Source organism: Bicyclus anynana, chromosome 15, assembly GCF_947172395.1.
Source record: "Bicyclus anynana chromosome 15, ilBicAnyn1.1, whole genome shotgun sequence".
Lineage (NCBI taxonomy): Eukaryota > Metazoa > Arthropoda > Insecta > Lepidoptera > Nymphalidae > Bicyclus > Bicyclus anynana.
This window is the reverse complement of record NC_069097.1, coordinates 11,543,700-11,558,194: the sequence shown is the minus strand read 5'-3', so window position 1 is coordinate 11,558,194 and position 14,495 is coordinate 11,543,700. Positions and strand designations below refer to the sequence as shown.

At 38.6% G+C, this 14,495-nt stretch overlaps 1 protein-coding gene across 1 annotated transcript in view; it reads left to right on the top strand.

Moving 5' to 3' along the window:
• Positions 1-14,495, top strand: part of LOC112050748 (CYFIP-related Rac1 interactor A) — a 56,566-nt gene that overhangs the window by 31,093 nt on the left and 10,978 nt on the right. The window contains exons 2-3 of the mRNA XM_052885801.1: positions 3,737-3,868; positions 10,037-10,314. Coding sequence (XP_052741761.1) covers positions 3,737-3,868; positions 10,037-10,314 — 410 coding nt within the window. The remainder of the gene's footprint in view (positions 1-3,736; positions 3,869-10,036; positions 10,315-14,495) is intronic.

Below are 14,495 nucleotides of genomic sequence, written 5' to 3'. Positions count from 1 at the left end.
GCATCCAGACTCACTTGATGTCGTCAGTTCACCTGGTGGGGGGTCGGCCAACACTGCGCTTACTAGTGCGGGGTCGCCATTCCAGCACTTTGGGACCCCAACGTCCATCGGCTCTTCGAACTATGCCTCGCCACTTCAGCTTCGCAACTCGTTGAGCTATGCTTTTATTCGACTAGCGCCAAACTGAACTGCACGTGACGTCACAGTCCACGTAATTCGTTGCAACAGTGAGTACCACTCACACAATGTGCCATTTAGCCGGCCCGTCTCAAATATGAATTTAACTCCCACTGAAACAACGCAACAAAGTAGGTCGAGTCTCCAACCTCAAGAGTTAGACATAAGCGCGGTTGGATTAAATTTGAGCACGTGTTATGATTCTATGAACATCTGTGTAATTTTATGTTATGTTGAGTTTAAAAAAGACAGTTTTTAAGTTCGGATAAGTAAATTAATGAAAAAAGTTCAATGTGTAACTTGCAATCAACTTTAATTCAGTAATGATGACATTATCAATGACATATTTATTTACTTTTATTTACTTTATGATAAAAGCCGTGATAGCCCAGTAGATATGACCTCTGCCTCCTATTCCGGAGGGCGTAGGTTCGAATCCGGTCCGGGGCATACACCTCCAACTTTTCAGTTGTGTGCATTTTAAGAAATTAAATATCACGTGTATCAAACGGTGAAGGAAAACATCGTGAGGAAACCTGCACATCAGAGAATTTTCTTAATTCTCTATCTGTGTGAAGTCTGCCAATCCGCATTGGGCCAGCGCAGCGTGGTGGACTTATGGCCTAACCCCTCTCATTCTGAGAGGAGACACGATCTCAGCAGGGAGCCGAATATGGGTTGATAATGATGATAATCTATGACTGCAATTAATTAATATAACTGAAATTCTGCAGTTAAGCGCTAACTAAAAGAGTTAAAACATAATGTCTGTATTTTATTTGTTATTATAGTTTAATAAAAATACTAGTTAGAAAATACGGCTTGACTTATAAAAATATTAAATGTTTTTTTTTCATCCCGTTCACGTTAAGAAATTAAGCTAAGCCTAGAACAATAAACATGTTCACTGAGTTTAAGACGTAAGGCGTTGGCTAGAAACTACTCTAAATCTTATGCCCTCATACGCTCGGGCGTTTTTTTAACGGGCGTTAAAAAAGCGTTCAAATATAGTATGAAGTTAAATGAAGGTCTATTTCCAACGCCCAAAATTGAAAATGTAACACAGCTCGAAAAAAAAAGCGTCGCGTTTTTAAAATGCTGACGTGTGAAAATATACGAACAACATCCCTTAATCCAAGGCTTAAGGTATTGTAAAGTATCAAAGACGTAAGAACTATGCGTTAAAAATCGACGTCTAATAACTACATTAGCAAAGCACTAATGCTTTATTTATAAGGTTTATCGAGAAATGTACAAGTGTATTGTTTAGAACTTTCACTGTGAAATGGCATAGGATTCTGAATGCCTGCGATATCGGGCAATATGCTAAATTGAACTACCCTTGTTTATGTTAATCATTGTATTAGCATATTGTTACCGACAATATAACACGTGTTTCGAATCCTATGATATTCATGATAATGAAATTAACAATTTAATTTACTCCTAGCAGTTATTGTTCCTGTAAACCAAATAATTCTATCTCCCTAATAAGGAGGCGAGGGCAGCAAGAGACCCGATAGCCCAGTATTCTAAGAAATTAAATATCGTTCGTTATCAACCCATATTCGGCTCACTGCTGAGCTCGAATCTCCTCTCAGAATGAGAGGGGTTAGGCCAATAGTCCACCACGCTGGCCCAATGCGGATTGGCAGACTTCACACAAGCAGAGAATTAAGAAATTCTCTGGTGTGCAGGTTTCCTCTCGATGTTTTCCTTCACCGATTAAATATCACTTATCGAAAATGGAGAAGGAAAAACATTGTGAGGAAACCTGCATACCAGATAATTTTCTTGATTCTCTAGGCGTGTGAAGTCTGCCTATCCGCATTGGACCAGCGTGGTGGACTATTGGCCTAACCCTTCCATTCTGAGAGGAGACTCGTGCTCAACAGTGGGCCGAATATGGGTTGTTAATGATGAATAAGGAGGGCGCTGTGGCCTAAAACACAAGCTTTTTTAGGGTTCCATACCTTTACAGGGAAAATTGGAATCCTTATAGGTTAACTTTGATGTCCGTCTGTCTGTCTCTCAAGACCCTTTATATCCTGCTGATATTTAAACAATGCTACTGTAAAGTAACATAAATTGTAAACAAAAAAGGAATTTTCAAAGTTTGTTAAGTTGCCTGGGAAGCATTGTCGATCGTTATGTCACCGTCAGATTCCATGGAAACCTTATAGGTTTACTTTTGAAGAAATGACGAAGTTGTGAGGTAACACAGGTAAAGGTAAAAAAAATACACGCGGCGAATTGAATTGCGAATTGCCTTCTACTTTTTTTTAATTCTGTTAAAAACTGATAGATCTACGTATTTTTTAATACAAACAAATAAACTAAATTAAGGTTTAATTCGGACACTGCATCATAACTATACGCCTATACGTATTGTTTTTCGAAAGTATCCGCAGTTTATATTTATTACCCGACTGAAAGAAGGGTTATGTTTTTTTCGGTTGCCAAATGGCCATTTTGGTTTGATTTAATGGTGAAAACAGGCACATGCGGTTTGTAACTAATGCCCCTAGAGCGTGGCACACAGACATTAGGTTGAGATGACATGAGTTTATGTCTCTAGGTGGCGCAAGGCAGCACGAATACATGTTCTAACTAGTATACCCTGCGAATCACTTAAGATCAGATAGATTGTCTGCTTGTTGAAATAACTTACGTGATATATAATTATTTGGAAGTATAATAATTTGAAAATTATGCTTTTGTTTAACATGTATCACAAACCTGTCGCCCAAGACAAATGAGTGGAAACTCAATGGATTTATCTCGTTTAGTTTTGCCAGGTGCAATTACCTTCCGATTGCAACATTTGACCGGCTCCATATTATCATATTATTTGCACTTTTACCAAAATTTGGTTTACACTAATATAACAAATTTCGTTCTAACAAAACGTCAGGAAGTAGATCTAACTTAGCTTTAAATATTTGACCAACACATACTCGTATTAATAAGGCAAGTTTAACTAACTTGCTCTACTAACGTGCGGTGCGACCAACTGAAGATAAATGGACAAAATGTCGACCGATGGCGGCGGAGTTATCGCAGTCCCTGACTTTCTTTTTGTTTCTGATTGTGTAAGTGCCGTAGCCCACTTAATGGAACCTCAGCGGTGTCACCGGAGGTTTTAGCGAGCGCAGAAGCATCGCAGCATGATGGAGCCCAAAGGCAGAAGCAGAAGATGTGGGCAGAACGACTCTCTAAGGGCGTCTCCTCTGACACTCGGACCTCGGCTTAGAGGGCCAGCAGACTCAAAAGTGATTACAAAAATAAGAAAACTAATGGTTCACAACGTTGTGTGTAGGGTTAAAAGCGCCTTTGACTGTTGACAATTACTCCCCTTTTCCACTCAAGTCACTCTCCCCGCCTATCCCAAGTAACCCATAAAGAATTACACAACAAGATATGTAGACGGCTCGAACGCCACGAGCACACTGAAGCCGTCCGTACCGCAAGTCGTTGCAACGCGGCGATAACACTTTAAAAAAAATCCTGCATACAATTTTCAAAATTATGTTAACCGAAGTCTTCTCTTTTGTTCCAGGTAGTTCCACGTCTGTTGGGGTCACTTGTTGGAGGGTCGATGAGCCCTACACAGCATCTGGAGCAGCAGCAGGCGTTAGTGAAACAGTTCGCCGAGATACTCGAGTTCGTACTGAAGTTCGATGAGCATAAGGTGAGTATCAAAGTCCTAAGCAAAATGTATTTTTAATTGACCCCAAAAAGGAGGAGGTTCTCAAGTTGATTGAATACAAACAGATATTACGTCCCTGACACGTACTAATGGAGAACTACATTTTACACAACTAGCCTGCGACTTAGGCTCCGTGGAATTCAGTTTTCAAATCCGGTTTCCAAAAACTGTATTTTTCGGAATATTTTTTTTTAAATTTTGTCTATTTATTAACGCCAACTACCACCGCATACAAATCTGACAAAAAGCCTTCCCAAATATAATCTATATAGTACAGTAGAATCTATATATAGTAGTTAATATACGAGTAAAAATAAATCCATATATCCCTTGGTCACACCATCACGCGTAAACGGGTGGATTGATTTCACTATTTTTTTTTCGATGTGTTTTTTATTGTCAGGAGAAGGTTCTTATGACAGAAAATAATTAAAAAATTAAGGGATAGGGGTAGTTGAAAGTTTACATCGAGTTTCACACGGACGAAGTCGCGGCCGTCCACTAGTTTCAAATAAAAACTTAAACCCTGGCTGCAATAGTTAAACGAGACAGTTAAATGAACACACAATCGATCGCAAGCTCGAATATTTCTTGACCTTAGCAGTAACCGCTCCCTGTCCATCCAATTTCCGAGTGGTTTATTGCAATGATAACGGTCGTGATATATGGATCGCACACGTGACTCTATTACTTACAGTGCCTAGTGATTCTAGTATATCTTAGACTAATAGACAGCACGCGGTTTCACCCGCGTAGTTCCCTTTCCCGTAGGAATACGGAGATAAAATATAGCCTATAGCACCCCGAAATAGTGTATTTTTTACCGACTTCAAAAACGAGGAGGTTCTCAATTTGACCGTTATTTTTTTTTTAATGTTTGTACATCGATTACTCGAAGATGCCTGAACCGATTAGAAAAATTCTTTTTTCGTTTAAAAGAGTATACTCTCCATGTGGTCCCATATTCATCAAGTCAGGATCTGATGATGGAAACATGAAGAAATCGAGGGGAACTTTCAAAAATTATATGGATGACTAGTGTGTTTATAAATTTTTTCGTTAAGGTTTATAAAGCACTACAATTTCATAAAGGTTTGGAATCGATCTGATGTTGGAGCCAAAATACAGACGAGGGAACTCTTCAACGATTTACAGTAATTATCTTGTATTTAGGCTTGATTAATTTGTATTGATGAGAACTTTCCACCTAGATGGGTTGTGGGGTCTGATGATAAAGACCAAGGTCAATTAAGGGAACTCCTCGTCGATAAAGGAATTTTCGAATTTAAAGAGTGTTTATAAATTAGAGGTTTAACCGCGTATCGGATGGTCGGTGGCTAGCATTAATCTGTGTGTGTTATTACACCGACAACGATCCTTCAGACAGAAATAAGCGTTGCGAAAGTTCTTCTCTTGATCTCTGTCACAAAAAGCTCTAGCACTTCGAAACAAAGAAGCTTTATAACAAAACAATCAAATTGAACTCACCGCATCCAATAAAGCATCAGCGAATCAAATGCTATGATGTAAACAAAGCGTTGACTATCACGTCCCTTTGCTAGAATTGAATAAGTGCTCGTAATTTAAACCAGTGTGAGCCCTTTTGACCCCAACCTTGCTGTGTCGTTGCCACCAATCAGATGAACGCATTGTGCCTATTTACTTTAACTTAGCTTTGCATAGCTACAATTGAGAGTGTGAGAAAGTCATAACCAAAGAATACCCGGCTGATATTGCATTTTTTTCATTTGTTAATTTGAAATAAGCGTATCGTTGAAGTAAGTTAATGAATTAACAACCTAATCCTAATATACAAAAGATTAGCACCTCCATTCAGTTATGTGCATTTTAAGGAATTAAATATCACGTGTCTCAAACTGTGAAAGAAAAACATCTTAAGAAACTTGCATACCTGAGATTTTTTTAAATTCTCTGCGTGTGTGAAGTCTTCCAATCCGCATTGGGCCAGCGGTGGACTAAGTCCTTAACGCCTCTCATTCTGAGAGGAGACTCGTGCTCAACAGTGAGCCGATTATGGGTTGTTAATGATGATGAATGATGATCAAAGCGAAAGGTCACGAAACATCGAAATCCGCTGGACGTACAAAATTGAATTTTGGCAGGGAGGTAGTTCACAGTTTACCAGACGTTTTTACGACAGGACCGGATTAAGGAGGTATAAGGTCATATATGTCAAAGTTACGGGAAACATTCTTTATAGAAAATCATACTGAAAAGAAATGATTGCTTGGTTATGAAATGCAACCAGGTACATTGATATATAACATGTATTTTTCTTTGTGAGTTAAACAACTCTTTGCAATAAAGATTAGGTTAACTGTCAATCAATTTATTGTAAAGGCCGTAATTGTAATTAGCTATGGTCATTAGTCATCACGAGCCTACTGAGGTAGTGAATTGTGGGTAAATTGTGCGTTCGTAGAAAGCTATGACCTCGGCCCACTGAGTGACTCATGAGTCTCTTCGATTTGTTTGTTTACATTTTAATACGTGGGTAGGGAGAGAAATTACATATTGTTGATAGTTTGTTGTTTTTTTACTACTCAGTCGTCGTTTTATCTTTTTATTTTGTCTGATTCAAGTTCCAATATCTACAAGGTTTGAGCTTGTGAAAGAATGGGGATAATGAATGACTAGGTTTTAATATTTTGATTTTTATTAGACATTCGAGTAAATAAGGTCATGGATGTTTGATGATTATAAAATTTCAAATCTACTAAATTTTTTTTATCGTAATTAGATGAAAATTCATAAGTTTTTGGCTTCCTTACGTTAAACGTGACCTTTTTCAATTTATGACTTATAGACATAAACGCAAAGATAATTTGTTAATTCGTGCCATTTTGTTTGGAGTGTTGTTCAGGGGTCCGTGGCAGTGCCGCAAATCTGACCATATAAATCTCTGTAGCTCCGAAAGTAATGATCGCAGATATCATTACTTTCGGATATCATTACTTCAGTATTAGCATACCTACACCTAATTTGTTTACAATTTTAAAGAATGTCATCATCCCTAGTTTTATGTAGAGAGAGAGTATCTTTAAATTCTAATGCTTCAACATATATGGATGCTTGGGTTATCACTTACAGACAGATTACACAAAAAAGCATGGCGACTGTGCAAGTCATGGCAGGCTTCTATTTATTTCTATAGCTTCTATAGCTTGTCAACTTCGTTCGTAACACTCCCGATGGTACGCGCGGGCCGGGGGGCTTGTAGCGATGAATGAAAACCCCACGAATGATGCACCTCACGTCCTCGCACGCACGATTTTACACCCGCGCAGTCTTTCCCCCCATCGCCCGCATATCATGGGAGTGTCATCAACGAACTTGCAAGACTATAATATGTATAAGTCACTTCTTCTTAACCGAATACAGGTCAGAAAATAGAACAGGGTAGGTCAAATTATACGTCCATCAAATTATTATCTATACAAGAATCATAAATTAGCTACCTAGAGGGTGCAAACGAGGGTGTGACAGGCCATATGTAACAATCCTTAGAATGGAAAATGAATACTTAAAGTATATCCTGAATCGCACTAAAGTGCACCAGAACACAGGTCAGGAATACAAATCCGCTTCCTTGCACCGCATGTAAAATTACTTAAAGAAGATAAATTGCACCCTTGTAATCGAAGTAACTAAAAATAGTTCTTTATGTTTCCTCTAATCTACTCTAGTATTATAAAGAGGAAAGATTGTTTGTTTGTGTGCATTGTGTAGGCTCCGAAATTACTAAACCGATTTTTAATATTGTTTTACTAATGTAAAGCAACATTATTGGCTACTAACATCGCCTGTACCTTATCTCCGTATTCCCACTGAAATGGGAACCACGAGGGTGAAACCGCTTGTCTGTTATATATAAAACAAGGAAGACATAATTGAGTAATCCTAAAGCTAATCTATTTTAATAGAGCGACTAATTCTGCTTAATTTGAATGACGAAAACGATGACACTAAAATCTTCAAGAATATGAATCATGTAAAAATGTGTCTTGAATTAAAACCAACGCCACACATTCTGCGAAATCTTTTTCGCATCCAGCTGGATCGGACTAAGAGCCTGTCAAAACCAGACCTTCGTTTTATAAAAGTTAAAAGTTTGACAGTTCACGCTCCTACCAGAAGTATACTATAGGTATGAGATAGATAACTATGGAGTATGTACCATGATGACATTGGAAGGTAGCAAGCAGGTTTCGAAGATGCAAATCTTCAACTTTTCAATTATAAAACGTAAAGTATTGAAGTTCTTATGGAAGGGTAAACCACTTCGTAACGTAACGTTACGGTGCCACTGTGTCTGTCTTCCTTTTCTCTCACGCATACGGCAGCAGGTTTTTAAGTTATCACTTCTGTTGTGCGTCCCGGGACGTAAACGGTTATTTTCTATTTCTTAAGAGATTTTATTTAATACTCTTTATTTGTACACCACAAAAAATAAAAGAAAACAAGCAAAACAGAAACATAAGAAAAAGTAGAATACAAAAGGCGACCTTATCGCTTAGTAGCGATCTCTTCCAGGCAACCTTAGGCTTAGGAACTTATTAGGACAACTGTAAGGGATCTCATAAGAACTCATTTCCCCAATTGCCAGACACTTTTCGTGGCAACTCTTCGCTAGAGACCCTTTATTTAGATATTTAACTGTGTTTCTCGAAGTGTTGCCCCGAAGCTAAGTAACTGGGCGAATGGTTAGGTGATTCCTCATATTATGCCGAGGGAAATACAAATAAATTACGTATTATATTTCCACGGTTGAGGGTCTGGACTCTAACGAAGCTACCTCTTTAAGCCACCACGGTCAAAACTCCATAGTTTTAATCATTCAGCTTTACTAAAAGGAGGAGAGTGTGACTATCACAGGTTCTCGTTCTAGATCTGTAGTCTCAACAATAGTCTCGTCTCAATAGCACCCGATACTAAAAGTACTCGACAATACAAAGCTTTTCTAATTATCTTAAAAGGTATTGGGCGTTTTCAGAAAAAAAAAACATCAATATTAAAAGCCTTAGTATTTATACAATAAGGCTATGTAAAAATTTGTTTATGGACTTATCAAATCAAAATCAAATCAAAAATCATTTATTTCAAGTAAGCTCAGTTTACAAGCACTTTTGACACGTCAGTTGACTATTTGTAAAGATTCTACCACCGGTTCGGAAGGCAGGTTCTGCTGAGAAGAAATCGGCAAGAAACTCAATAGTTGCTCTTTTTTAAAAAATCATACAGTGTTATAATTTACAATTGATGATAACATTACAATTTCTTATAGTTTTACTTTTTGTGTGAAGGTGGAAGCTGATCCAATGACCTCCAAGCGCTTTTAGTTTCAAACTCCAAAGCACAGGGGTGCTTAAAGACCACTTTAAGCGTTATCATCATCATCATCATCATCATCATCATCATCATCATCATCATCATCATCATCATCATCATCATCATCATCGTCGTCATCATCATCATCATCACCATCATCGTCATCATCATCATCATTATCCTCCTTTATGGACGACCAAACAACATGAGCCGCCTGCATTCAGTGGCTCCCTGTTACCCGCTTGATATCGTTCGTCAATCTAGCGCTTTCCGGTGCGGGGTCGCCATAGGCTACTTGCCTCTTTTGTAAACAGTGTTTAAACTGAATTATGGAAGTATTATAAGCTATATTTTATATTTTCCCGTCAATAATAACCAGTAAAAAATTTAATATAAATGAAAAAATTACTATGTAAAATTTTTGCCGCCGAAACACAACACATTAGCAAGTGACGTCACTCATAGAGATAACAGCGCGATTGGCGTTTGCAGTGATGTGATTATATCACGTCACCGCAAGCGCCAATCACAAACCGATGCCTTGTATCGAATGACGTTACAGTTTATGATTGGCGTTTGCGGTGACGTGATAAAAATACAATTTTGTTTTATAAAAATATTACAATTACGAGATTATTTTCACAAATAAAAATGTGATTAGAGTTTCTAGGCATTTAAACTGCCTCTATGCAAAAAATCTTCTTAGTTTTGTACAGCAGGCGAGTTGCCTATTCCAGCATAGAGGCCTGTAATGGGTTTAAAAAATAGGCTGATAATACAGAAATGTCCTTTGTTTTCCAGATGAAAACGCCAGCCATCCAGAACGACTTCAGCTATTACAGAAGGATCGTCTCCCGCGGGGGCCTCATCAATGCGGACCTACCACCAGGCGAAGAGCCGCACATAGGCGCGGAGTATGCGAATCGAATGTCACTGTTCTATGCACAAGCCACGCCGATGCTCAAGGTTCTGTCAGAGGCGACCAGCCAGTTCGTGAACGACAACCAGCAGGACCTGGAGAACACGACGGAGACGCTCAGCACGATGGCCAAAGTCTGCTTGAGGATGTTAGAAAACCCGTACGTACATTTTGTTACAGTGACTTCTTTCCAGCCGTTTGTCTTATCATGACTTATCTACCGCTGGAGTCATACATATATAGGCTTAGAGGTCCTACGCGCTAAATGCTTAAGATTCTATCAGCTCGTGACAGACAACCAGCAGGAACTTGGGCTTACCACAAGCTCTTAAATCCGTACCGATTCCATAATGTTTCGATATTTCGTACCTTGAGGGTTATTGAGCTTTTGGCAGGATCGTTTCGTATAGCAATTTTGGACGTCATCAACCAATTCGTTCACTCAATTCGTATCACTTACTGAGGTAACATTACTTTCGCCCTTAAATAAGATGGACAGATATCTATTTTATTTTATTTTATTTTGGCAAAAACAGTCAAACAATAACAAACTAGTAAGAAAATACAATCACAATAGACAATACATTGCCGAAAAAGTAATAGATATCATGATGGTTTTGCAAAAGGTTGTGGTAAGCCCTCTAGAGACACGATGGAGACTCTGAGCACGATGGGTCAAGTCTGTTTGAGGATGTTAAAGACCCTGTTATTAACTACTACATTTTGTTTTTAACCTGACTGCTCTAAACAATAATACTTTTTTAACCGACTTCAAAAAAGGAGGTTTTCAATTCGGGCGTATGTTTTTTCTTTTGTTTTGTTTGGCATGCTCTACACCCAGGCTTAAATAATTCAATAAGTATATGTTGTTATCAGAATTAAAACTCGTGACTGTTATGCCAGATCGATTTAAAGAGTTAGTAAAATCCATCTGCTACTCGTAGCTATTGTATTCGTAATATTTGTAAACAAATGTACAATGCATGACTAAAGCTATGAGCCAGATCATAAGCGTCACCCGGCAATGTACTACGCGATGACATAAGTCCGGTAGGGGCTATATTTGACGAACTCCTTGATGTCAATTGACGAACTTTAATTATGAGTCTCCTAATCAAAGAACCTCAGATCTCTGAATACATCAGAATAAATACATACAAAATGCCATTAGAAGTATCTGAACGATTGCTACCTTCCATTTAGTATTAATATTTATTAGTAGAACTTCGTGACAAGTAAAAAACAATACCTACTTACTTGGTCCTAAAACATACCTCACATCAGGTTAAAGTTTCTGTTCATCAAAGTTACAATCCAACATTGTAGGATTCCAGCATCCAGCAGCAATTTTAACAAATTTACACCGAAAACTTCTTTAAATAGCAATTGAATTGAAGTTTTCTTTATTGGTCCAGGTCTAGAAGGTGGCCGTGGCTAATTACAACTCTACCGGCAAAGACGTACGCGATTTAGCGTTCCGGTACGAGTAGAAACCGTAAGGGATGTGGAGGATTTTCATCAACCTCCTAACAAGTTAGCCCGCTTCCATCTTAGATTGCATCATCACTTACCATCAGTTGAGATTGTAGTCAAGGGCTAACTTTCAAAAAATAAAAAACAAATATATAAATTAGTTATTGATGAAAACTATTTGAAAACCCATTCAGTCTTTGAGTTTATCGCTAACAGCCAGACAGACAAACGTAGGTAGGTAGGTGAAGTTAGTAAATTTCTAGGGTAATCTCTAGCCCTACCGTACCGATTTTGCAAATCCTTTTAACAATAGAAAGGCACGTTATTTATGAGTGTCATATGTTATATTTTATCTCCGCATTCCAACAAGCAAAGAAACTACGCAAGTGAAACCGCGCGGCGTCTGCTAGTATGTATATAAATACAATACAATGTAACAATTGAAATTGACACAATCAATTAACTAATTAAACGCGTATATAATATGCATTCGTTTTAGTGCACTCTGCACAATTCCATTTGCCATCCATCGTTGTTGAGACAAGGGCGAATTTATTATATTACTAGATTACTGGGGTCATCTGCTGACACTCGACACCGGTAGGTACCTATAGACCGAGAGCCTGTGAGCGCCACACATGCCTCGTTTTTGTAATGCTAAGTTTATTTTTTGAATATGTCAGCCTAGTCCTACTATAGGTAAATACGGTAGCCAGATAAGGAGTTTGGAATGTGATGGATTTGAATGGTTTTCGAGATTAACACCTTCAACCGTCCAAGACAACCGAGACCGAGACTTGGTCGCTGACTATGGGCCTTATTAGAAGGCTTAAAGTCACTCAGCAGGCAATGAAGCAAGCTATGCTTGGAATTTCTCTGCGTGATCGAATCAAGAATGAGGAGACCCGCAGACGGACCAAAGTCACTGACATGAAGTGAAGTAGCAATGGGCAGACCACATAGTTCGAAGAGCCGATGGACGTTGGGGTCCCAAGGTGCTGGAATGGCGACCCCGCACCGGAAAGCGCAGTGTTGGTCAACCCCCCACTAGGTGGACCGAGGATATCAAGCGGGTTGCAGGGAGCCGCTGGATGCTGGCTGCTCGAGACCGTTGTGCTTGGAGGTCCATGCAAGAGGCCTATGTCCAGCAGTGGACGTCTTTCGGCTGATAAGGTACCTACATGGTACGGTGAGGCTGACGAACTTTTACCATTCATAAATGTGGCAAAGGTCTGCCTACATGGTAGGGTGAGGCTGACGAACTTTTACCCTTTATAAATGTGGCAAAGGTCTGACTATCGCAGGCTTTCGGTCCACTATGCGTATGCTTAAACAAGCGCTAATGAAATAATGATAATACGAATAAATCAAAATGCCACTCACATTGCACTCTACGCGTCTCCCCTTTCGATTGACGATTATTTCCTTCCTTATTAACATAGTACCTACTCGTATCTGTGATACTGTTGTTTGGTAGAGGAAAAGTTGACGTTAGGGGCATTCTGGTGCAAAGAATAACAATAATTTAATACTAGCGAACCTTCGCTTCGTCCGCGTGGAGTTCAGTTTTTCATAAATTCCCGCGGGAACTATGGATTTTTTCGGGATAAAAAGTAGCCTAACCTAAAGCCTATGTGTTAATCCAGAGTAAAATCTATTTCCATTCCAAATTTCAGCCAAATAGCTTCAGTAGCCGCAGCGTAAAAGAGGAACAAACATACTTTACACACTTACACGCTTACACACACACAAACTTTCGCTTTTATATTATTAGTGTGTCTAAAATACAATTTCAGTACATTAATTCAATTCACACTATGAACTATTCATACTAACCATATAAATGCAATAGTCTTTATTTAATTTTTTTTTATTTTTATTCTCTTCAATACAAGTGATGATGCAGTCTAAGATGGAAGCGGGCTAACTTGTTAGGAGGAGGATGAAAATCCACACCCCTTTCGGTTTCTACACGACATCGTACCGGAACGCTAAATCGCTTGGCGGTACGTCTTTGTCGGTAGGGTGGTAACTAGCCACAGCCGAAGCCTCCCACCAGCCAGACCTGGACCAATTAAGAAAACCTCAATCGGCCCAGCCGGTGATCGCACCCAGGACCTCCGTCTTGTAAATCCACCGCGCATACCACTGCGCCACGGAGGCCGTCAAAAGTCTTTCTATAAAAAGAGCAAAATACATTAAATTCGATAAAAGTATAAGTACGTAGATTGGTATATTTCCAAAATTTAATTTCTGTGAATCGCATAAATATTACTTAAGTAAAATATATACTATCTATATATAATTTATTAGTTAGATATAGATTTATGATAACCGCTGATTATATTATCATAGAAGTATGAACACGTTTCTTGATAATACGTATCACAATCATCTACGTTGTTAGTTCATTTACACGTATCGCCGGAAGTCCGCGAAATTGATATTAGTTTTAATTTACACATTTTGAACCTTAAAGTGCTGAGTTATAAAGTGCAAAATTCATTAAATGGCTACATTATATTGAATTACTGATGACTTATAAGTTAGAAGTAACTCGCTGGTCACACGATGACGTAAAACCTCTGTCCACTTCCTTATCAAACTATTTCGGTTGATATGTCCACATGCGAAACCCGTAACATATTTCGACATACTAAAATAAGTCTTAATCATTTTATATTACAGTTGATAATCGCTTGAATATGTTTGTATGTGTAGTTTGTGTTATGATAGCCCAATATATCGGCAGAGCCATTGAAAGTGACAATAGGACCATGTGCCTTGAATGATAAAAACATTGTCGGGATTTTAATAGCCGATTGATGACGCATTGCTTGCATTTTAATACGATATCCTTTTTTTATT